The sequence below is a fragment of the Rasamsonia byssochlamydoides genome (genome assembly GCF_041956645.1).
Source record: "Rasamsonia byssochlamydoides strain NRRL 3658 unplaced genomic scaffold VTN77scaffold_66, whole genome shotgun sequence".
NCBI lineage: Eukaryota > Fungi > Ascomycota > Eurotiomycetes > Eurotiales > Trichocomaceae > Rasamsonia > Rasamsonia byssochlamydoides.
This window is the reverse complement of record NW_027192449.1, coordinates 93923-118268: the sequence shown is the minus strand read 5'-3', so window position 1 is coordinate 118268 and position 24346 is coordinate 93923. Positions and strand designations below refer to the sequence as shown.

The 24346-nt window shown below is 49.8% G+C and overlaps 9 protein-coding genes across 9 annotated transcripts; 3 read left to right on the top strand and 6 right to left on the bottom strand.

The window, feature by feature from the left end:
- Window positions 1-2051: 2051 nt before the first annotated feature.
- Window positions 2052-3186, top strand: VTN77DRAFT_7909 (uncharacterized protein; the record flags this gene model as incomplete). Its single annotated transcript, XM_069424348.1, has 2 exons — window positions 2052-2545; window positions 2610-3186. 2 exons carry the CDS (start codon window positions 2052-2054, stop codon window positions 3184-3186), a joined length of 1071 nt encoding a protein of 356 aa, XP_069275020.1.
- A 742-nt stretch (window positions 3187-3928) lies between these two features.
- Window positions 3929-4266, bottom strand: VTN77DRAFT_7908 (uncharacterized protein; the record flags this gene model as incomplete). Its single annotated transcript, XM_069424347.1, has 2 exons — window positions 3929-4015; window positions 4081-4266. 2 exons carry the CDS (start codon window positions 4264-4266, stop codon window positions 3929-3931), a joined length of 273 nt encoding a protein of 90 aa, XP_069275019.1.
- Window positions 4267-6344: 2078 nt separating this feature from the next.
- VTN77DRAFT_7907 (uncharacterized protein) lies at window positions 6345-7536 on the bottom strand (the record flags this gene model as incomplete). The annotated part of the gene is made up of 4 exons (XM_069424346.1): window positions 6345-6521; window positions 6572-6637; window positions 6699-7361; window positions 7411-7536. 4 exons carry the CDS (start codon window positions 7534-7536, stop codon window positions 6345-6347), a joined length of 1032 nt encoding a protein of 343 aa, XP_069275018.1.
- Window positions 7537-7549: 13 nt separating this feature from the next.
- On the bottom strand, window positions 7550-7854 carry VTN77DRAFT_7906 (uncharacterized protein; the record flags this gene model as incomplete). The annotated part of the gene is made up of 2 exons (XM_069424345.1): window positions 7550-7783; window positions 7852-7854. 2 exons carry the CDS (start codon window positions 7852-7854, stop codon window positions 7550-7552), a joined length of 237 nt encoding a protein of 78 aa, XP_069275017.1.
- Window positions 7855-9720: 1866 nt separating this feature from the next.
- VTN77DRAFT_7905 (uncharacterized protein) lies at window positions 9721-10811 on the bottom strand (the record flags this gene model as incomplete). The annotated part of the gene is made up of 3 exons (XM_069424344.1): window positions 9721-10278; window positions 10345-10631; window positions 10715-10811. 3 exons carry the CDS (start codon window positions 10809-10811, stop codon window positions 9721-9723), a joined length of 942 nt encoding a protein of 313 aa, XP_069275016.1.
- A 1110-nt stretch (window positions 10812-11921) lies between these two features.
- VTN77DRAFT_7904 (uncharacterized protein) lies at window positions 11922-12992 on the bottom strand (the record flags this gene model as incomplete). Its single annotated transcript, XM_069424343.1, has 2 exons — window positions 11922-12779; window positions 12837-12992. 2 exons carry the CDS (start codon window positions 12990-12992, stop codon window positions 11922-11924), a joined length of 1014 nt encoding a protein of 337 aa, XP_069275015.1.
- Window positions 12993-16413: 3421 nt separating this feature from the next.
- VTN77DRAFT_7903 (uncharacterized protein) lies at window positions 16414-17388 on the top strand (the record flags this gene model as incomplete). The annotated part of the gene is made up of 6 exons (XM_069424342.1): window positions 16414-16418; window positions 16572-16947; window positions 17002-17049; window positions 17101-17133; window positions 17191-17274; window positions 17347-17388. The coding sequence occupies 6 exons, from the start codon at window positions 16414-16416 to the stop codon at window positions 17386-17388; spliced, it is 588 nt and encodes a 195-aa protein (XP_069275014.1).
- A 1491-nt stretch (window positions 17389-18879) lies between these two features.
- VTN77DRAFT_7902 (uncharacterized protein) lies at window positions 18880-20744 on the top strand (the record flags this gene model as incomplete). Its single annotated transcript, XM_069424341.1, has 6 exons — window positions 18880-19320; window positions 19382-19535; window positions 19593-19665; window positions 19718-19831; window positions 19889-20594; window positions 20661-20744. The coding sequence occupies 6 exons, from the start codon at window positions 18880-18882 to the stop codon at window positions 20742-20744; spliced, it is 1572 nt and encodes a 523-aa protein (XP_069275013.1).
- Window positions 20745-21989: 1245 nt separating this feature from the next.
- Window positions 21990-23204, bottom strand: VTN77DRAFT_7901 (uncharacterized protein; the record flags this gene model as incomplete). The annotated part of the gene is made up of 6 exons (XM_069424340.1): window positions 21990-22084; window positions 22166-22253; window positions 22349-22449; window positions 22529-22687; window positions 22897-22950; window positions 23114-23204. The coding sequence occupies 6 exons, from the start codon at window positions 23202-23204 to the stop codon at window positions 21990-21992; spliced, it is 588 nt and encodes a 195-aa protein (XP_069275012.1).
- Window positions 23205-24346: the final 1142 nt, after the last annotated feature.

Here is a 24346-nt window from a genome sequence, read left to right as displayed (position 1 = left end):
GTGAGGGCGCTGATGCCGCCCTGCATGTGGGTGACGCCGCCCTCGCGGGGGTCCAGCGAGATGGACTTGACGCGGCCGCCGGTGCAGCAGGCTGTGATGGCGTGGCCGAATTCGTGGAACGCGATGACCAGCATCTGGTAGTTGTCGGGATTCAGTAAGACTTTCTTCTTCTTAACCCCCTTTTTTTTTCTCGGGTTGTATGTACAGGACAGTACAGGACGGGACAGGACAGTACGTACTTTAAAAGGCCACAATGACCAGCGAACATACGGTAAATTCCACAGAAGCGCAATCGCGACGGTGTAGGCCACAATCACGCCAAGGGTCACTGCCTGAGTGTGATTCACGGTCAGGCTGCGGCGCAGAAGTCCATAGCTCGGAGAAGAGCGCTGCATTATTCGTTCCGTGTGGAACGGTTCTGATGTAGTAGAGTCGGCGTCGAAGAGCGCACGCGTGATATGATCAAGGCCGCGAGTCACATGGAACGGAGCCATCGGTACATGTATCAAATCAAAGAAATGTGGTTCTCTGGAGATATGTCTGGAGGGAGACAGAGCAAAATATACGACCGAAGGGAATGATGGATGGAATAGAGATTAGGTAGTTTTGTTTTTATTTTATTGATGTGGCCTTCCTTGAGTTCGTGAGCATACGCGTAATACTTTCCTTTCCCATACGCTGGTTGACTGACTCCACCTCAGTAAGTAAATAAAATAGAAACCCCCGCGGGCACACTTCAGTTAAAAAAGTATTTAAATGGTTGTGGTGTCCACACCGACTGACATATATCTGACACGATATATATATATATATAAAAGAAATCACGGTATTAATATAACCTCTTGTTTTTTCCTTCTCTCAGAGGAAACAAAAATGAAAAGAAAATGGAATGGGTGTTGCTTGCTGGCTGCGGCCTAATTAGGTACTGAGGCAGTGCTAAGGAAGTGGTCCGAGCGGGATGGCAATGATCATGATCGATCGCCACGGGCCCCACCATTGGCCATGATAGTAGCTCACTCACATATGCTGCACACTCTTGGTCCTTATTGACTAATTCTTTTTAATTATTGAATATGACCTTGAAGAAGAAGGAGCCCAGACTGAGCATCATTTCCGATGATGATGATGATGACGACGACTATTACGGAGACGATCATAATCCTCAATGGATCCGGAGACTTGGAGGCAGTCATTTGGCTCAAGACTATATATACGCTCCTAAGCAGAGGACAAAGATAGACATTAATATAACTGTCGTAAAGGTCTGTCTAGCTTAAAGACCAGAAGAAGAAGAAGAACAAGAATGAGTACCAAACTTTCAAGGAAGACTATTAATATAATATCAAGATCTACGTAAAGCTTTAACAATGGTCAGGCTCATAATCTAGAAGAGAAGTATAAAGAAATGCCATAAGACTACCTAGGTACCCTTGAATATAAGAACCTTTATAAGATGCTAGTCTCTTATAGAAATAGGGTAAAGCTAATAAATAAGATATTAATAAATTTAAGCTCAAAGTAGAATAGGAGAAGCTGGAACTACTTCCTTGAACAGACATTATTAATTTATAAAGGGCTCGATTATTAATAATAGATACTATACTTACAGGTAATAGAGAAGATAATAGGAGGTGGCGAGTGGATGAATTAACAGACCATGCATATTAAATGCTGCTGCTAATTGGAATATCATTATACCATAGCTAAAGGGATATATTAATAGTCTAAATTAATTTCTATGATCGAGGTAAGAATATTAAAGTTTAGTGCTGCATGCTGTAAGCTAAAGTTTAGCGGGAAAGACCCGGAGTTAAAAATTAAAAATTTACCTTGGCCCGATGGCCGTAATTATAATAAGATCATAAAGGTGCCGACTTGCCGTAGTTGGCGACTCGGGAGTCTAACTAATTATTAGAGCTATTAAATAATCTTCTCTCGATGCTACATGTCCTTTTCATATCCAACACCATCCCAAGGTCCATCCATGCAGGAAACTCCCCTATTCAGAATGTGTTAGCCGAACAGCTGCCTGATTCTTCCCGACCAGGATAATGGTCCCGACCTTGATGGAGGGCATTTGGAATCTGATCGGTCGCGCCCGTCATCTGGGCATCAATCACAACAAGAACAATAATAATCACGCCACATGCGACGGAAATGGAGGGGAGGATAGGATAGGACTAGAGCCGCGACGTCCGCTGACGCCCGGACCGGAGACAACCACGACGGAAACCAACCCGCAGGCGCAGAGCCCGTTCTTCTCGCGGCTGCCGCCCGAGATTCGGCTCAAGATCTATCTGTCCCTCTTTGGCGATCGGCGAGTCCATCTTGCGGTGGTGTCGCCTTTATTGAAGGGGCCCCGCGGCGAAACGTATCGAGGGGAATCCCGCTGGGGGCATCGGATCTGTACGGAGCAAGAGGCATTTCCGGACCGGTGCGGTTGCATGTACTGCGAAAAGAATCCCGACTGGGAGGCCCGGAAAGGCATCGTGCGGGCAGATTACAAGTTGGCGGGGTTGGCCTGGTTACGATGCTGCCGCCGGGGGTATGTTTTCTGCATGTTTGAATCTTACCTGGCGACTGTTCTGATCAAAAAAAAAAAACTACAGATACAAAGAGTCCCTCGCCGTCCTCTACGGCTCCAACACATTCATCCTGGAGGGCAACAACGACTGGCTCTTTTGGCTCGCGAAACGGTGGCCGGCCAGTCACCGATCGCTCATCACCTCCTTCGACATCAAGTTCTTTTTATTTTCAGGGACCATAAAGGACGGGAGCCGGATCCCCGAAGAGCAATACCGCGCCTTCTTCGCGCTGCTGCATAGCGATCGCTTCTTCCCCAACGTGCGCAGTCTCCGCGTCGTGATCCGGTTCGAAACGAGGAACCTCTTCCTGGCCCGGCACGACCAGCCCGCCGGGCTGACGGCCGACCAGGAAGAGGCGTGGGTGCGGCCCTGGGAAGATCTGGTGGCCGCGGGGCGGGAAAGATCCTGGCGCCGGCTGGAGATCTTTGTCCCCGAGAGTTGGAAGGAGGAATTGGCCGCGGTGGTTCAGAACCGCGGTCAGCTTGAGGGGAGTGACTTGCAGCTCCGGAGTGGGCCGGAGTATTATCCTTATCTGCCCCTGACGGTGACATTTCCCAATGGCGTGATGTACGATACGATTCGCAATCAAAGGATTAATTGAAAGACATCGTGCATATTTCCACCAATTCGTTAATTCCATTCCACATGGAAGAAGAAGAGAGGGCGCTCTGTGAATCTGGAGCGTGTTTTTTTTTTGTAGAATCCTTTGCACTGCAAACTCGGATTTCAACGTCCGTCTACACTTCAGTTAAATCGTGTACGATACGATCATAATCATAATCATCATCATCACAAGAATCCAAAACTTCCTCGATGACCGGCTCAACTCCAATCGCAGTAACTCATCATGGTATATCCACCGGGCCCAATCCCACAGGTCTCCGACGAAGAACTCTTATAGCACGTCGCGTTACTCCACGTGCCACACGTCAAGGTGCCAATGGCCTCGTCAGTAGGTTAGGGTATGTAGATTAAGTTTAGGTAGATAGGTAGGTATTTGTCACCACTCACCACGGTCCAGGGTTCGTTTCGAAACTTTCTAAGGTTGACCTGATGAAGCATGAGTCATGTAAACCTTAAAATCAATACCTCAGGAGTCAGGTACGTACCAACTGTAGCTTAGCTAGGACTCGAGTTAATTCAGCACGGTGCACCTGCTAGCACGCCAAGGCCGATATCATTTATTGATCCTTCGGCAAACGATAGACAAGACTAAGTGATTGAACCAAACTTACCTACCTAGGTTAATTAATTATAATAATTATCTCAATAGTTAGTACAAGTACTCCGTATGTAGTTACCATCCTAAGGTTCGTTCTGTCGAGATCAGGCCCAGGTACCTACTATCCATCTATTAGGCTTTCGTCTCCGCACAGACAGATGGCCATCAAGTGGATTAGAACGAAACTCCACAGTGGTCGGGAATTAATCTACTCAAACAGGTTAGGTAGCGTTCACGAGAGTTCCCTACGGAGTCCCACAGTCCCTAGTTTACCTTAATAGTGGACCCCGCGGTTGACACATAAATCAGACAGTACGGAGTACGGAGTATTACTCCGTAGATAAGTTGGTAACTTGGTAACTTCCCGGTCCAGTGACTGGCGTATGATATCCGGCCGGAAGTTAACAGGCTTAACCTTGAACTCGCCCTAAGATCATTATCCAGCCAGCATCCTGCCATCGGCGATTTTCTAGGCGTACACCACTATTCCGAAGCAGAGCTAGCTCCGGCTCCCACTCCAGCCATGGCCCATAGTGGAGAATGCAGCTGCAGCTGAATCCAAAAGAGTCAACTGTCAAGCGATATTCTGAGTCCTGACTACCGCAAAGAGCCAACTGCAGCGGATGACTAACTAACTGGCAGGGCTGAGAGTCCGACTACTGAGTACCAAGTACCTACTACCTCCTCCATACTCCGACGTACTCCGATGTACTCCACATGTACTCCGTATGTACTCCGTATGTACATACCTCACAGTCAGCCAAGTCACCTCCGACTACCAAATTGGACTTGCCTGATTTATCTCCCATCGGACTCTGTCAGGCACCACACTACTCCGTACACTACTCCGTACACAGTTCCAGGAGAGATCAGCAGTGGATCAGGTAGGTAGGTACTCCGTAGGTACTCCGCAGTCACTGTAGCCGAGTAGCGTAGTAATTCGATGGTTCGAATCCGATGGATAGACGGATGGAAGATCTACGGAGTGCTCCGTCCTCCGTCTCCGTACAGAACGCTGACCAGTCGATAATAATCAAGCCGACAGACAGACAGTGACAATCCGCGTCGCATGATTCGCATCCAGACTCCCGGGTAGCGGCGGCAGAGCTAGGCATCTGATTAATTGGGCGGTCAACCTGCCGAAGGAAATAATAAATGGAATAAATGGAATAAATGGCGAGATTCTGGAACGGTGGAGTCTAGTTATCTGGAGCCCCAACGGGGAGGCTGGAGGCTGGAGGCTGGAGGCTGGAGTTGACTTGCGCCAGGGATCCGAATCCTGGCGGCAGCCCCTAACCGTTACCGACTCACTCGTCCATAACGATAACATCACGAACTGGCCTGTTTCGTATGGAGTATGATATGGAGTAATATGCAAACAACATTTCAGCTGAAGGCTAAAACCTGTCGTCGACTCGTCCTCTCTTCTGGGTGTTTTCGCATGCTGCATCGAGTCTATGTACGTAAATCCACTGTCTGTGTGACGGTTGACCTGTTCAACTTCGTGTGCGAAGCGTAGCCCTTATCGTGCGTACTCCATATTATTAGACGCATACCTGTCAGCTCGGTCTCATGTCAAACGAACGCACTGCAGAAGCCATCCCTGATCCTGGCGTGCAACGTGCCGGTCGATCTCGACGGCAGTCTGCAGTGCGCATTTCGGCCCCCCACCTTTTGAAAAACCGTTGACGTCGTCTCCTCTGGAAACTGTCCTGTAAGCTGAAAAAAAAAAGTAAACGAACGAACCAACCGGGTATTGGTGTTTCGCGTCCTGTCCTTGCTCGATATTAATCAAGATTTCTAGAACGTTGGATCGTAATATAAAGATTAATAATGCCGCCAACGATGATGCATCCATCATGCAAGAAGTCAAAACCAGCTTAGCTCAGGCCAGCCCTCAGCATTGTCGGGGCCACACAATTCGCGCTTTTACGCGCGCTGATAGCCCTGATGCACATCGTGGCGTTGGTCAGATCATATGCATATGCGCTGCGGAACTTTATCATGGGAAATCGGATCATAGACAGCATCGAGTCGAGTTGAGGCGCCTTGCGATTTGTTAATTTATCCCGAATTTGTGTCTTTAGGCCCCCGTTGTCAACCTCCCTGACTGGCAAAAGACCCTCCGGAAGAGTCATCAGAGTCATCAGGGTGATCAGGGTGATCAGCAGCTAAGACAGAGACGCGTATTCACAGCGGCTTGATTTAACCAGCTGAGCCTTGGCTGTCTCTCGCTTAGGAATCCAGGACGATTTTCATATCCAAAAAGCCAGTCGATTTCACTGTAGAGTCAATGATCGCTATAGCTAATGAATTTGAAAAAAAAAAGGTCACTCCAAGGGTATATGCAAAAGGTGAAGTATCGTCCAACCAGAATAGTCATAGCTCATAATCCGATTTGCAAGCGCCAACCAAACCCGGACAAACACCTGAACCACAATGTAGCCTAGCCTAGCCTAGCCAGCCTCACTCCTGAATAAGTTAAAACAGACGACAAAAGAGAATCCAGAAGAAGAGAAAAGAAGACGAAAACGTTATTAATCTTCTGCATCTTCTCGTGGGCGCTTTTTTGTTCGCTTGGCCCGCGGTTGTGGATCCGGCGTTTGAGAAGGAGGAATAGCAGTCTCCTCTTCAGTCGCCCCCGTCAGGAGCATGCGTAGCTGAGATTCACATTGTTGTTCTGTGTATGTCCGTGTCGCCCCCAATTCCTGCAGCTGCAAGGTACAATCAGCATTGTAAATAGCATCGGGCGAAATTAAAATACCTTCGCTGCGATGATTTTGTATTTCTCTTTTTGCCAATATTCATGAGCTTCTAGAAGTAGAGGAATCTGTAGTAGAAGATTTAATTCCATGGTCAATCTGAGTCCTGGGGCGGTCACACATACTCACATCAGCCTCTTGCCATGTGGCTGCACTCTTTCGCCTCCGGAGCATCCGCATCTGTAGCCGTGCTTCGGTCGACTCTTTATTGAATCGCTCCCGGAACATCTCGGCAACGACTTTCCACGAGAGATTCTGCTGGCGAAGACTCTCGACGTAGGCATCCTCCTCCTCCGCCTGAGGGTCTCGTCGACCTCTCCCTGAAGCCCTCGGCCGCTGCTGCTCCCGCTGCGCAGACTCCATCCCCTGGCTTTGACGTCGCTCCTGTTCTAGGCGCTGCAGCCCGGCAGGATGAGGAAGGATTCTCACTGGGGAATATCGCGTCGGCGGGGTGGATCGCGTGGGCCGACGCGAGCGTTTGGAACGAGGCGGCTGAGGGGAGTCAAGACCATGTTCGGAGCCATAGCCACCAAATTCGGCTGCTCCATGGGGATCCTGGGGATAGCCAAACTCGGGCTGGACAAATTGTCCCTGGTAGGGAGTGGTGATCCCCAAACCATGACGGGCAGCAGACTCATCGATTCCTGGGTACTGATACTCCTGGGAGTGATGGCTCAGGACTGGACTGGGTCTGGTCTGGAGATATGAGCTATCGGCGACGCTGATCGGGGTCAGAATAGCAGAACCATGTGCGGTGGTGTATTGATGAGACACGTCGCCGACAAAGGGGGACTTGAAAACAGTCAGCAAAAATACAAAAGTTATGACGCTATATACGTACTGTCTCTACACCTGCCCAACGAGGGTCTACACTTTCCATGTAGTTGTCCATGCGGTCAGATTGACCAGAGTTCCCGAGTGGGAAAGACATGATTTCGACAGGAGACCACAAAGCTGGTGCTAGCATTACAGGACGCAAGTCAAGTCAGAAGGGATCGAATTGGGAGAGTGAAGGCCGTGTGAAATAAGGCGACCACCAGAAAGATTCTTGGTGATACCGTGATGGTCGACCGGTCTTTTAAGTCCAGGACGGAAGTCGAGATGCAAGTACGCACGACTTTAAAGGCTGTCCCCAAGGCAGCGATCAAATGAGGGCGTAATCTGATTAACAGGCTGAGAGAGCTCGAAATGACCAGGCCAGTACCGCCGCGAAGCTGTGCCGCAAGACAAGACTTAGACATCAGATGGTAGAGTTGGAGCTCTTCTGCAATTAAGCGCCTACCATCAACAACCAAAACCCTAGTAACCTCCCCTACCAGCGGGCCCTAATCCACCTAAGCAAGCAGAAGGGCCTCGCCCCCAAAACTTGGGGTGTCGAAAGACTAGAAGCAAGCTGGCACTGCATCTCGGTTGACCCACTGCTCCGGGCGTTCGAAGAACAGCGTCGAGATCTTGGCTGGGCGGTCCAGATAGGCAGTGCAGACAACCGCCATCGTCGTTAATAATGCAATGCGTGGTGGAGATGCAGGTCAAAAGGGTTGACAGGGGTCCTTGCACAGACACAAGACGGTGGGAAACCGCGAGAGGGCTAGCATCGCCCTAGGACGGCCGCTGAGCAAAGCTTCCAGAACCACCAGCCCGAAACCCACCCTGGACGCCTACAGTACAGGTTACTTCGGTATTCTTTGCGATGGTAACACCATGCTCGTTCATGGATCATTGCAATTTGGCTCCAGGGCACGAAACAAACGGCCGCGAAGATCCTGGAAGACCACGAGGACCGCGTACGCTATATCCTCGCTTGCAGCAAGTTCAACGATGAACACTGGGGCCAAAAGGCGTTCTCTTCTCTCTTCTCTTCTTCTCTCTCTTCGACTCGAGTTCCGTTGATAAATGACGGGGGACCGTTAAGCGCTATGTGTCCATGAGGCTCTCGATCTGGGGAGGGGGTGTCCAGCAATTGGATCAGACAATCTCAAAGAAATGGCGCCTCTACCCCACTAAGAAGAAGCCTCAGGCCGATGGATAGGCGTGGATAGGCGCCTGGCACAGCGGCGGGGCATTAGCATGCAGTCACCGCGAAGACATCAACGACAACGACGTTTACGCCGCTGTCTGCTGAGCTGGGAAGCCACGTGTCTTCCAAGCATTTAGCGAGATGTTGGCGCGTGCCAGCCGCACTGCGCATGGATATGGACATCGACATGTAGGGTCGGTTATATGGGCAGCTGGGGGCTCTAATGCCATAGTCTGTCTACGGAATACTGCTAGGTAGGAGTGAGTCGAGTGACTGATGACCCAGGCAGTGGGGATTCGGTGCAACTGGCCAGAGCTGGCGCTTAATCCTGGTCAGTGACGGGACGCATACACGCAACTTTTAGGCCTGAGGCTGAAGGAGCCAAGCAAGGGCCAAAAAGACCCTAAGGACCCTAAGGACCTTTAAGGACCCTAACTGCTAATTAAGAGGGCCAAGGCTCCGAATATACGCCAGGAATCTCCCCAAACCGCCGAATCCCGGCGGGGCACGTGCACGCCGCTCCCTGCGAGTCTGCGACGCCGACACAGCCCCAGCTGGACACTACGAACAGTCAATCAGTCAGTAGACTAGATACTATTACCTCTGCAAGTGCTCTGCAACGGGTTTGCTCGGTTGTGTGACGCTGCCTAATTATTATCTGGGGGCTCGATTTGATTGACGTCCGGAGTCGACTCGGCCGGAGAAACCTGCTGCTCGCGAATTCTGGCGCCGACTGGAGAGTTCTTTAGTGCGGAGTGGCTGAGAGCCTATTCTTGTCGACATGCTGTGTCCAGGCTTAAAAAAATGGGTAAACCTGTTCCGCCATCCTACTAGAGCGCACATCATTGTCCCGCGCGGGCCAGCATATAATAAGAAATCCTGAAACTGAAGCTGCCCAATGTGTTTGTTGCATTCACAACGCCGAAATTGCTTTTAATACATGATGCCATATATAGATCCCATTATGAAACAGACCCGACCTATTTGTAGAGAGGCTGTGAACAAGAACGCTGCAAGTGCTCAGAATAGTCAAGTTGGAGATCTGCCAACTGCCATGATCCCATCGTCCAGATAATGCCTGTTGCTCAGATCTGGGGCTGTGGATCTCCGTTCCCGTCGCGGGAAGATAGATCATCAAGAACGAGCACCCTCCTCAGGTGACTCCCCATGATCCTCTACTCTCCCACCATCCCTTGGACGGCCCGAAGGATGCTCATCGAGCGTATCGTCCGCTGAGACAGAGATGCCTCGCGGTCCCCAGCGATTGCTCCTTGGGCGAGGGGGTGCGGCACCCCCCTCTCCACCGGCCTCCGGGTCCAAGGGCTCCTCTTCATCCTGGCTCGTCACCGCCCGGGAGTTTAAGATCTTACCCACAAGCCAGCTCTTCCGGAAATCTTCGGAGTCGACGATCCCGCCATTCCGCAGCTTCACGCGCTGACGCGAGTAATATACCCACGCAAAGTCAATATACAGTGCTGTTTGCACCACACCAAATACATCCGCAATCGGATCCCAGAACTTCTCGGGTCCGAAACCACGGACTAGCCAGTTCAGGATGTATAGGGCTCTGTAGGAGCCCAAGGTGAGGAGGTAATATGAGTCGATGACGGTCGGGACGGTGGTCTGACGGAGCAGCAGAAGCTGTGGAAGCACACACACGGACTCGAGAATGATGGAGAAAGCCCACATTGTCTATGATCGCCGCCGGTTAGTACGGTCCTAGGACTGCCTGCCTGCCTGCCCGACAACTTCACTTACCTCCATAAACCAGTGATGTGGATATTTTCCGTAGAAAAGAGGAATCACGATAGGCGCTCCCACCAGGGAGCCGACCACCGACCATAAGGCCAGCTTCCAGGCCTTCTCTCTCTCGCGGGTCCGCGCATACATCTTGGTCATCAAGAAGATGATGTAGAGAGATGATAGAATGTAGAAAATCTTGAAGATGACGAGATACTTCTCACGCCATTGGCTTGGGCGGAAAAGGTCTAGATACCGCGTTATGAAGACCACGGCATAGAGGATCTGTGTAAGGAGGGAGACACCTGCGCCAGTTTGAAACTAATCGTCAGTCTCGAGTCCCCGTTACTTGACTGCCAGTTCGGATATTGATAGAGAGAGCACGTACCCTCTGCGCTCTTATTCCAATGAATCGACCAGATCAATATACATTTCGACGATGCATGCGCAAGATCCCCCAAAATGCGAAAGATGTTCATATTCATCTTGGCCAAGATATATGCGACTCCACTCTCAACAACCGGTCCCCTTTCTTCTTCTGCGTGTATGTGTACCTAGGTACTTCACGACCCGAGACCGCTGCGTCTCAAGGCAGCGACCATGGAGTCAAGGGTATAGGCAAACAGATAGAGAAACGTCCTTCAGTAGATTCGAATCCGGCAGATAAATATCGCGGTTTCTGTAGTGTGGACGACGGTAGAAGATGGTATGTGTTTCACCAGGATAGGCGGGCGGCACCCAAGATCTAATAATCGAAGGTATCGTTTCCGAGCTGTCAATCACAGATAAGCGAACTTGCCAGAAGTCAGCACGAGGAAAAGTTTCAGCTCGTCGCAGTCAAAGCCGTCGTAAAGAAAATCCAACTGGTACGTAGAATGATAGGAATCGAATCTGGGGAATCGAGTCAGATGGACATCGACACATGGACAGATGCCCATCTGACCCTCCGGCGCCGATCCATTATTATTTGCGGCCTGCGGGCCCTTGCCTGGAGGCTGGTAGGTAGCTTGGCGCCGTTCACGTCACACCACGGATTGCTTGGAGACAGATCGACCAATCAGAATGGCGTGGCCGCGTGTTGTCTGGTCACGTGCTCACATAGAGAGGTTGACAACTGAACGTGCTTCGTCTTTCAAGATCGAGAATAATACGATATTATACGAATCTTTCTCCCTGGTGTTGTCTCCTATTGTAGAGACTATCAGCTGTCCTGTCTTCTTAAGGCAGTAAAGACCTCTCCGTGATCTCTCCCAAGATAGACTACAATCCAATCGACTAAAGACTGGACTTGACTTCTTCCACAGAGTTCATCATTCATAGACATCACTGTCATGGAGATAAGTGGATAACAGAAGTATATCCACATGATACTTCAAGAAGATTGAAAATTCAACCCATGCATTGCTCGGATTGCTCATTCATAACATAAGCCAACAGAATACCCATACCGTAACCTTGAACCACAAAATGTCCATAAGGTAAAAATAGAAGTGGGGAGGGGGGAGAAAGAAAAAAAAAGACGTGAATCGCCAGGACCAAGTCATAACTCTCGAAAGAGCGTCTAAACCAACTGATGCCAGACAGAGAGGCTGGGGTTAAGTAGCCGCTTCCGTAGAAATCTCCTTCGAAGGTCGAACTTCCTTCTCTACTGTCAGCAGGGCAGAAACAGAGCACCTTTCCACGGAGCTTGGTGAGCTGCTAGCTGACTTGCTGGCTGTGGATATTGGTGCAGCCCCGTTGACAGCGTGAAACCCCTGACTCATCACTGAGGACGTCATATGGGCCCCGAGATATCGATTAGGCAATCCTGGAGATCCCTCCTGCGGGCTCGGCCCTGGCGTCGGAGGAGAAGCCGCGCGGATGTTAGTCGACGGCAGGTTTGCAAAGAATGCCTCTTCGAGCTGACGGCCAGAGAATGTCGAGTCATGAGAGTACTCTGAGGCGATCAATGACCAGAAAGAGCTGCGATGTGCCTCATAGAGCGCTTGCAGACGTGCCTGGTCAATGTAATTTCGATTCCCGACGTATGCACGGGAATTTGACGTGGCGATTGAGGTATCCAAGCGGAGAGACTTCGTGGCGTCGGCAGAGGTTGACTGCAATAGAGGAGTTCCAGTTGGCTCCGGCTTAGGAAGGATGGGAACAGGCGCTCGTTGCGGTTGGAAGTGATTGGAATCGGAGGAGACGGCCTTCTGGGAACCAAGCTCCGGGCTAGATGGAGGGGAAGGCACAGGTGACAGCTGTGTGTAGTGTAGATTGTCAGGGGGATCCCTCGGGCCGGGAGTGGTGGTATATGACCCTGTAGAGGAAATCGAATCCGTTCGTCTGCGCCTGTTGCTACCGTATGACATCTGGTGATAATGGAGTCGACAAGCCAATTCAGTCTTTTTCAAATGAGCCGCGATATGTTTGTATGGCATCTTGTGCAAGCGGGTCCGAAGGAGGTATTCTTCCTTCAAGAAGTCAGCTCAAAGCAAGATCCAACAACCTTCTCAAATGGAACCACTTGCCTCTTCCTCTGTCCACGCTCTGCCCCCGCCAGTTGAAGAGACTTTTCGATGATGTTTGTGGACCCGATAATCCGACTGGCCCACGTAGCCGGTTGAAGCTGAGCGTTGGTGACTTGAAGTACCGACGGAACTGGTGAGAGTCATGGTCGGAGACATGGTGAATCTCGTCTAGAACCTCTCGATCCAATACAGTCCTGTAGAAGGTGCGGATGGGTAGATCGGAGTCGGTAATAGCAGTGTATAACTTCTCAAGGTGAGATGGGTAGCAACGGTTCAGAGTTGCCAGAAAAGAAAAGAAAGTATGGTCTTCAAGACCTCGCAATCAAACAAATTAATACAGTAATGAATGAAAACAGCCCAGCCAGTGGGGGATGAAAGAAAGTGAACAGAGCTGTGAAAGAAAAAAAGAGTCTTTTTGCGAAGTCTGCCTAGAACCAACCTGACAGGAAGAATTTCAAATCAACCTGGAAACACCGAGAGCAGCTCTTTATCTGTTTTCGCAAGGCCAGAGATGGCTGGGGTATAGGTGGTTGAGCCCCTGGCAGCTGACACATCCAATGCATGACAATTGTGTGTGGTGCCGATCTAATTACATGTTGTTTGTTTGAACGTCGGAATGGGCAGCTAGCTAAAAACATGTGGCATCGCTTCACGTTTGACATCGCATAGCGATGTGGGTTGAAAAGCTTCTAGCCTCTTAATGGTCTATATAGTCAGCTATGATGCATAAAAAGGGTGGTTCAAAAAGGATAAGGACCTTCCCAGAGTAGAAAGGCTGAGACACGTACCTGGCTCCGCAGACGAAAAGCGCGGCAGATCCAGTCTGGAATCCCCGCTTCCATTACCCATAGCTAAACAGAATGGGTATCAGTACGGGGTACTTGGTTTTGGAGAGAAGGTTGCGAGGGACGCTCGCGAAACAAAGAGCGAATTTTTCTTCGTTTCAAGATGAGCCGACTGCTATTGCAGGTCGCTTGACTTGATGAGTTGAGGTCGAAACTAACGGTCCCAAGAGGTCGGTTTCTGGCCTGAATTTGAAAGGGTGAAGATGTTTTGCCGGACATCTGAAGCCTATTAGGTAGCTTTGGATCCACCCGTAGACACAAAAGCGAAGGAAAGAGACATAGAGGCAGGACATCCTCCGGAAACGCGCCAATCGTGACGAAACAAGCCCAGATCAACTATTGCTCCGGGCACCGCGATCATGGCTGCCATGGCAGAACAATGGGTCCTGTAATTAGAACCAAAACAATGATGATTGTCTCTCAGACAAGCTCCGACACGAGTTTCAAGCTTGTAACTGATATCGTTTCCAGTTCGGTGGAAGGTTTCCCGATCGAGAAATGCCAAGGCCATCCCGACTTCCGTGCTCTAACCTGCCTAATCTGTGTTTAGGAAGGTGCGACAGCGACGTGGAATTGGGCTAAGCACAGATCAAAACACCTGCTGCGCTCCCATTGGTGATCAAGGTTAAGAAAACAAATTTCTAGAGATAGAAACGGTATGTTGTTGTCGATTTCGATATACGAGTTCCAAATATATTAGGCAGGCAGGCATTGAGCCATTCCCTTTCCAATAATCCTGCGGTGTTGCTCTCTGGTGGATTGGAATCACATGTTTTTTGATCCGTCCGTCAGGTACCTGTGCAGAGAACTCCATTTAGAAACTCTCCATTGACTTTTCAGGGACCAGCATATGTTCGCGTGAATTTGGTATTGAGTTGTTGCAGATCTCGATCGAGATCCAAATGGCACCTGAAGCAGTGGTCTGTATGAGAATAACATTAGCGTGTCACGAGTAGCGGTGGCTATCCTTACCTAGTTCAGTTGCTCAGGAGTTGATAGAATGGTACCACTCTATCAATGGTACGGAGTACTACTTCGTTCTGGTTGCCAACTATTATTTATGACCCTCGATGTTTCACCTGATCTTCCTGCCTCGCCCCACTCCCCATCACTGGTGATCTCATAGCATCCCAAGTAAGGTCGAAGCACGATGCAGTGCACTGGTAACCCTGTGTACTCTGTAAAAAGCTTAAGTGTCCCAAGACCTGCCAACGACTATCTCCGTACTTTCGCAGCGTCATCTCCGCCTAACTAGCCGTTTTGACTTACTACTCCGTAAGCAGGTTCAGTTATAACTTATATTCCTGGACTAGAAAATCTTTCTTTTCTTTTCTTTTCATTTCTTTCCATTTTCTTTTCCTTGTTTCCTTTTTACCTTCTCTTTGTCTTTCAGTCCCAGATACACCTCTTATCCTTCCATCGCTGAGGGGATTTGGACTACACTGAGCGAAACCGTTGGATCCAAGTTGACAATTGCAGATCGTAACTATATGACTTTGTTATCCCACGGCAAGATGGCGACAAAAGACGAGAATTTCGATTATGTCTTGTGACTGCGCTTTAACGTGCTGAGTATTAGCAGGGTTGCTGATTCCTGCACAGCCATTCCGGGCGGCACATTAGTCCTGCTACTGATTTGCTCGCAAATCCTCCGGGCCAATCTTGCAGCGCGTCTTCGATGAATAGGATTGGCTTCTCACCACAGATAAATTGCAGAATGACCTCTCCTGCGCTTCAAGACCCGGACAAAAAGGTGCTGCTTCGCTCTTGACTGCTGGTGTTCCGTATACTAAAATCTAGGTAACTGCCTGATCCAGAGGATCACAGACTTCCCACCCGAGGTACCAAAAAAGGTTGCCCTTCCCCGCATTTCGTACTTTTGTAAGTAATCACTGGATTTATCAAATTCAGTACTCGACGCTGGGCCCCATCGCCTTTTATGGCCTTTTGCTACTCAGGTCGCACTCCCTGCACAAGACAAGAGTTTGGCAGAAGCGTGATCACAAAGAGAAATGGAGGATCAATAGGTAATCGATAAGAAGAATAAATCCAGCGTGCAGACAGTTACGGGGCAGTAAATAAAATAGTTCCCTCGAGCGGTTCTCTTCCAAACGGGCTGTTCGATCGTTAGTTACTATTCGTTATGTCGTCCCCCGCCCGATCCGACCGTGCGCTTTCCAGCAGCGTCCAGGTCCACCGCGAGAGGTGCCTCTTGCGACTCGAGGACCTTATTATCCCCGAGTCCGTCCGGCTCTTGGCCCTGAACTCCATGTCAACCGCTGATACACACTCCAACACCATCTCATTATTATTCATGTACATTTCCATATTCTTTCCTCTCCCCTTCACCTGTCGTCAGTGGCCGTGAACCTCCCACCCCTTGCTTTTCTTGAAGGATGGGCGACAAGTGACGTGCCCCTCCTCACTCCAGCCCCTCCCGAAGCTTTCTTTGCATGTCTTGACGCCCGAGGACTAGCAGTCCACCCAGCTCGGTGTATTCTCGATTTTTGCGATCCCGTTCAGCCGCGTGCTTTGGCCTCACGGTTCCCTCACTTTGCGCTTTTGGTGCCCAGTGTCCTTGAGTGTTTTGTGTAACGCTGCTGTCAACGGTTGTCGCAAGCCCTCGGTGACTCTCAAGGGAGACGCCACTATCAGAAGGTCGCTGTTTCTCCTAGGCTCCTGTATGTACCGATGAATTGGCTGAATCCGATCGCAACATCGCGTTTCCTACAATGTCGTGAGTGCCATCTCAATCAAAATCGCCGAGTTCCCGTGGTTTGTCGTCACAACTGCTGCCTGCGTATCGGGCTGTCATGTGCCAGGCGCTTAAGCGGTCAACGGGCAACATTTCACCGGCAGAATATCTGACTGACAGCTGAACCTCGCCCAGGTCACCACCAACTTCCAAGCGGATCAAGACGTCTGCCGTCCCCAATTCACCATCACGCTCCCTAGCCCAACAGCAGGCTGCCACGCTCCCCGGATCCACACCTACTCAAGGGTTTCCCATTCCAGCACAGCCTCTACAACCCTCGAACCCGCGCAAACGACGTGCCTCGCCAGAGCAGGCACCAGCCTCAGCCATGGCCGCACCCCCCACCACTGTTGGCGCGGGCGGCGACGCGGCCAATCCTGCTGGTGGCACGACCGCCTCGGAGGCAGCGCCGAAGAAGAAGGGAAGAACCAACACACCCTGGACCGCAGAGGAGGAACAGAGATTGAAGGCGATGCGGGACGCGGGGAAAAGTTGGAGTGAGATTGCCAAGGTTGGTGTCACCAGCAGTCTTGATGGGGCCAGATTCCTCTTAACATGCTGGTAGACTTTCCCTACTCGAACCGAAGGTAGTGTAAAAAAACATTGGTACAAGGTAAGGATCCTCGTTCGCACATTCTGCTTTCCATATGCTGATTGCCGCCAGGACATGCACTACGCCGAGTTTGGAGAAGAGGAAGTGCGTAACCGAAGATCACTTCTGTAGCCATGATTTCCTTTCTGACGTATGCCATAGTCCATAGCGTTACGAGAGGCTATCAAGGAATATGAGGCCAACAAATGGAAAGTCATTGGGCAAAAAGTCGGGAAGCCCGCCAAGGTACGAAACACCCCTTACATTTATAATGCAGTGCAGTAAGGTCTATTCGTTTCATGCTAACACCATTCCTAGGCTTGTGAGCAATATGCAAAAGAGCATTTCAAGAATCTTTGAGATCGACGGGATTTTGCTTTATTCTTGATTCTCCTTTGCTCTCGCCTTTACTATTATTACATTTGACGACGTAACGACCACCGCATTCTTTTGTTTACAGGAAAAGGAGCACGGCCTTTCTCTCACTGTCAACTAGTCAAGCTCCATATTCATCAGTGGCGCGGTTTCAGTGAGTGCCGCCGGGATTTCGATTTTTCGTCCATATTCTTGGAGTTGGGGGCTGTTCGGAAGTTTTTGATTTTCGTTTCCTACCTAGTTACAGCCGTGACGGTCAGCGGGATACCTTGGGTTTGATGGAGTCTATGCGGGTCACCACTGTTGCTGGAGCATGCTTTGTTTGTTCTCTTTTAGGCACGTCATGATTCTGGTACCCGCATTTTAGCGGACAGTTTGGAAGCAAACGACAGTTACCCTTTGGATATTTTCGGCTTGTATCCTCCATTGCAGTCAATTGACTGTTGATTTGTCGAACAAGACATGAGATCAACAGATATATATATATATATATCAACCTGCGGTACGGTTTACCACCACACCAGCCACGGCGTCCAAGACGATCAATTTACGTGGCGATCCAATTGACATATGGGATGACAATCAAGAATTATCACCAAAAGCTTATCTGGCGTTGGGCCGACATGGAAAGGCAAGATCAGAAGGAGCGAGACCGATAACAAGGCTTGTAACGGGTATAACGTCACTTGGCGCGGGGCTAGCCGCTAGACCCAAACCCCGCCCACATTATTTTCTGGGGGCCCTGTGTGTCATTCTTCAGGCCAGTAGTCAGAGCTAAAGAGGCAAAACAAGATTTTAAAAGATCGAGCCCAACAGGGTCCTCTCTCCACCAGCACTCTTTCCTGCGATACCCCAAGTCGCCTGAATCGCTTCACCTGCTTATTGCCGTCGTCATCAAGGTAGGACAGCTTGCTGCGCGCATTCCTGGACCCGAACTGGACTGACGTGCTATTTGCACAGGGCCGCATTTTTCCCAGGATAATCCTGGCTACCATCGAGTACCTCCCACCCTTTTCTATCTCCTCAACAACGAGAGAGGGCGATCATGAACCTGAGTAGCGCGGAGTTGTCTCGTGATCAAGGTATCTAGATAGGTAAATATGCCTGCATGGAGACCGGTGTTCGACAAGGGCGTGCTCTGCAGTCATGTTGGGACACCTCGTCCAGGACTCTGGCCACATTTGTTGAAAACAGATGCGCCATTGTTGCCTTGGATGGATGGGGTTAGCCTATCTGCAGTTGTCGCCTTGTCGTTCTGAGATTATACGGTTGAACTTGATCTGGATAATTCCAGCGAAAGAACTCATGCACGCTTTCTCTTCCCTTTCCTTGTTTGTCTTTGTTCCCGAATTTCTGGACACCGGAGACGACAATGCCTATGTAAACGATCGGGCGGTTTTGAGGCATTGAGTCTCTTGTGCACCCAGCTGGTGGTCACTGCATCTATGGCTGTGCTAACACCGATCTATAAACAGGATGGAGCCGCAAAAAGGAATCAACGTAGCAGAGGCCAGCGAAAAGGACAATTTCACTACCTCTCCCGTAGGAGTGCCAGATAATACACTGTCGAACGATGGCACTGCGAATCGTAGCCCGCCCATCAGCGAGCGCCTTGGTGGTTATATGAAGCGATTTGAGCAACAGCTGGTCGAGTACAATCTCGAAGCTCGTGGAATTCAGCGGGTGGAGGAGAATGAACGTCTTTCTCTGACATGGATCGCGTACCTACAAGTGTTCCTATTATGGGTGTCTATCAACCTCGCAGCGAACAATATCACCCTGGGAATGCTCGGTCCGGCCGTCTACGAGCTCAGTTTTCTAGACTCGTCCCTATGCTCTGTTCTCGGTGCCGTTCTCGGCTCACTGGCAGCTGCATGGTCGGCCACTTGGGGCCCGATCTCCGGGAACAGGACTCTGGTGAGCAGTCATTGCTCCACATACACTACACGGGGCATGACTGATTTTGAAATTATACCAGGTCTTTGGACGTTACGCTATGGGATGGTGGCCAAGCAAAATCGTGGTTCTCTTGAACGTTATCCAAATGATTGGCTATTGTCTGATTGACTGCGTGGTGGGTGGCCAGATTCTGTCTGCAGTGTCGCCGAACTCTAGCATGTCAGTGGCAGTCGGTGAGTACCGAAAACACTAACATTTGCAGACGCAAACAGTTGCTAAGCCGTTTCCAGGGATTGTAATCGTTGCCATTATTAGCTGGGCGGTTGCTACCTTTGGTATTAAATTTTTCCACTACTACGAACGGTATGAGAGCCTCAAAGTCTCAACGATAGAACTGCTCACTCATACTTCTCAGTTTTGCCTTTCTGCCGCAGCTGATTGTTATTTGCATTCTGTTTGGCGTATCGGCGACGAAATATGATCTCGCAAGTCCATCCCAAGGTGACCCACGCACAGTGACTGGCAACAGGTAAGTTTATTCTCTTCCACCAGTCGAGTTATATACAGTATCTAACTGACAACAAAGGCTGTCATTCTTCTCCATCTGCTTAAGTGCAGCGATCACCTATGCTCCTCTCGCAGCGGACTTCTTTGTCTACTATCCACCAGACACCCCGAAATTGGCCTGTTTCGGCCTTACCTTTTTTGGTCTCGCTCTCTCCTTTACGATGACTTTCCTTGTTGGAATCGGGCTGGCCAGTGGCATCGCTATCCATCCGGAGTATTCTGCTGCATGGTCCTCCGGAGCGGGGGCTCTGATCGTCGAAGGATTCGGTCCTCTGCACGGATTCGGCAAATTCTGCTCCGTCATAGTCGCCCTGGGTCTGATCTCGAACACGATTCCGCCGACGTATTCCTCCGGAATCGACTTCCAGATCCTAGGACGATACGCGGAGAAAGTCCCGCGGATCGTCTGGAACACCTTTGGCGTGGTGATCTACACCGTCTGCGCCCTTGCCGGCCGGGGGTACCTGTCGGAGATTTTCACCAACTTCCTCGCCCTGATGGGCTACTGGGTGGCCATCTGGTTCGCCATCCTGATTGAGGAACGCTACCTCTTTCGGCGTAGACGGGGGTACAACTGGGCGGCGTGGGACGATCCGACAAAGCTGCCGATCGGGCTTGCCGCGTTCGTTGCGTTCTTGGTTGGCTGGGCGGGGGCGATCCTGTGCATGGCGCAGGTGTGGTACGTGGGTCCGCTGGCCAGGTTGGTGGGAGAGTATGGAGCGGATGTAAGTGACGTCTTCCTGTTGACATCGTGTAAGTATGGCAGGCCGTCGACTGACTGGATCGGCCAGATGGGCAACTACGTGGGCTTCTCCTGGGCAGGCATCGTATATCCTCCACTACGGTACATCGAACTGCGTCGATTTGGGATATAATCAGACAAAAAAAATTCCGGCACTGTGCCCTGCTCATCCAACCAACTCATCACACAGAAAAAACGAAAAGGAAGAGAAATACAATACAACCGTCTTTCACGGCCTTGAACACCAACCAACCAATCAACCAACAACGTATATACATACACGGATAATTGTACCTATTGATAACATATATTATATATTATATATAATATAACGCAGAAACCAGACCATGGAACCGACAAGAACAAGAATCAGGTATATTGTAATGTATGTACATACATGATCAATAGATAGATAGATAGATAGACTCTATCAACGAGTGGATATTGATCCTGATATGAACATTCGAATGAACACAAAGAACAAGAAAAGGGAATTCTTGTTCGTCAAAAGTTCGTAGTAACTCAAGAAGAGAAGAGAATTGCTTATATTATTGACAGATCTACCTACCTACCTACCTAGGTAGGTAACAAAACAACTGTCTAAGAGGAAATTAATTAATTAATTAGGTAAGAAAGATGCGAGAAGAACAACAGAACAGCAGGCCATTTTTTTTCTTCTCTTTTCTTCTCTCACTCTCTTTTTTTTTTCTTTTGTACGACTAAAACCGGGAGTCCCATATTTGATTCGATGGTATTTCCCTTTTCCATCCCATCCCGTTCCCCTTCATTCATTCATACATACATTCATACAGCCAAGCCCGATCGCGAACTCCTTAGGTAGGTAAACAGCGAAATTGTTCCGTTCTGTTGTTCCAGAAAAAAGACATAAATAAATAAAAATCAAGGAAAGGAAAACCTTTGCAGCAGCAGCAACAACAACCGCCTTTGTTATACTATATCATCTACTTACTCATCTCATTTCGACTATACTATACTATACGACATGGTAGACAGACAAAGAGGGAAGGGAAATAAGGAAGGAATGAAATCCAGCCTGGTAGACTGTACTGCACTGCACTGCACACGTGATGTGACAGACATATCAGATTGGAGGAACTCCTTGGTTGGTCTGTTGGTGGATTGATTTAAACGATTTTAACTGGATTGATTGATTGACAGACAACAAGCAGACCAAAACCTCCTTACTACACATACACACACAAAAAATAGGTCGATCGCAGAAGAGAGCAGACTTTTTTGAGAATGTTGATTTGATTCCGCTATTTATTTCACAACTGCCGCATTCTGCTCACTGACTGACTAAAACTGCGATCAATGCCGACTGGCTGGGCCATATGACAAAAGTATTGGAACACATTCATCGGTACCAGTATTCCGGCTTGACGTAGTCGACGAAGGTCTTGGGCTCTTCGTAGTGCTGGTGGCTGTGTGCGTGGGGGGATGCGTGGCCATCTGTCATTTTAAATGTTAGTACCAAACATCATGGCTATAGGTAGGTGGTGTGGTTAAAAAAAAAAAGGAATAAAAACATACCGGCGTGGTCGGTTTCCGGTCCAACGTAGTTCAGCTTGATGACGTTGCCGCACTCGCCGCAGCGCTCGTATGGGCGTTTGCGAGACACCTGTGGATTGACAGAATATGATTAGTCCTGACTGGCTATCGATTATCGACAGGAACGTCGTCCTGTCGGTTGCGGATTGGAAATCGATTACTCACCGTCAGCCAGACGACGTTGTGGGAGTCAGCAGGGTAGCCAGTGCATCCAGCATATTGCTCTTCACCAGCGCCGTTGACAATGATGGGGTCCTCAAAGGTGCCTATCCGGATCCACCTCCGTCAGCAGTGGCCTTGACAAGCTAATCTGCACGAATTGCAACGTGCGTGCTCCGCACATACCCTTTCGGGAAGAGTCCAGAGGCCTCATGTCGAAAACGTCAATGCCCTGCATCTTTCCGAGCAATTCCAAACGCTCCAGACCAGTCGCCTGCTCGAGATCGGTGGGGATCGTGCCGGGCTTAGCACCGGGAGCGAGCAAGTCTTCTTCGGCCTTGACCTCTATAGTCGCAACACAAAACGAGAATATTGATTAGCCTGTTGACTCTTGCCAGTAGACGAAATGGATTTGATGCGGATTGGAGGGAGTCGACTGGGCTGCCCGATCGTCCGGCGGGGCCAATGGCACCGTAAGCAGATCGAACAGTTCCCACGACTGAAAATCCAAGGCAGATTCGGGTATCAAGAAGAAGGAGAAGGTGCGCGCAAACCCTCATAGGGAATGATCTTGCCCGGGGTCGCGGGCGTGTATTTTTTGTTGTCGCCTGCAAAAAAACCAGCGAGAAACCCCGCACGTCAGCTCCAAGCATCCAGCCTATCGAAAAGGAAACATCGGCAAACAGCAAATCCCATCCATTGGAGATCCCAAAAATCCAATTGAGGGTGCAGGAGAGGGGTTCAGCGCCGGACCGACGATGGCTCACGTACAGCGAACAACTGACGATGTGAAAGGGCGCTTGGCGAGGGCCCTGACGGGCGTGCGCCGGGCGAGGACGGAAACAGTGCGTTGAGCGAACATTGTCCGTGTCCAGAGAGCTTCTCTCAATGGCGAGGAAAGAGGGAGGTGGTGGTCAGGAAAGACAATTGGAGAGGGACGAGGAAGAAAGACTCGGCCCAAGCAGAGGTGAGGTTAGATTGAGGTGCGTTGCGTGGTGAGGCCGCTCGGCCCGTTGCCGGAATGGCATGGGACGACCACAGCCTGCTTAGTCAGCATCCTCAGACCCGATGGATTTCCTCGGCTGCTGATTGGCTGGCAGAGCTCGTGCACGGAGTAGGGCTACACCCAGATCACCTGATGTCGATGACATCGTACGGAGTATCTTCATCAAAAACATCCTGACATTGCACGTGACTTCCGAAATCTACCGATAATACATGTACCGACGTAGGAAGCTTCAAAATCGGTTCTCAATCATAATGAACTCTACGATATTCCTTTCGAGTGATATTTGTTCCATTACCTCGCAGTTGGCAAGATTCCGTCAAATGTACTAGTTTACATGAACAATTCACGTCCTGAAACTACGATGTGACGATAATTACACAACGATTGTGACTACAAATCACCTCTTATAGAATTTAGAGCAAGTCGAGACTGGTTGCTGACAGGGAGACACGAGAGCAGAAGGCTGGAGGAGTCATCGGCCGATAACTCACCAAGCAGACCTGTCAAGCTAACTTGATAGATACAGGCATGCATCTGCCCACTAGGCTGCGGGTTTGAATCCTCTCGTCGAGGTGAAGCACTGCGGTGATGGCCAATGTCCTGCTAATATCTAGTTAAAGGGGATAGAGGTGGCACATAGGAAAACCCTGCTTGCCATATCATAGCCTAGGTAGCAGCCTCAACTAATCAGCTCTGAGAATTCGGGCTTTTCAATGCGAGTCTGGAGATAACCATCATAAGAACAAATGTTATTAAAATATATAAATCGAAGAGCAAAGAGATGTAGGGGGAAAACAACCGTCTTGTGGATGCCCACCAAGCCCATGCAAACATATAATTCCATTTCCCCAGGAGCAATCTAAAGCTTGTCCTGTCCTGTCCTGTAAAAGTCCCTTTTGCCACCCACCCTGCGCCCGCCACCATCACAGCGTGACTTCCAAAGTGTTTTATCCCACACCCTCATGGCCAGACCAACAGAGATACCGAGAAACAGA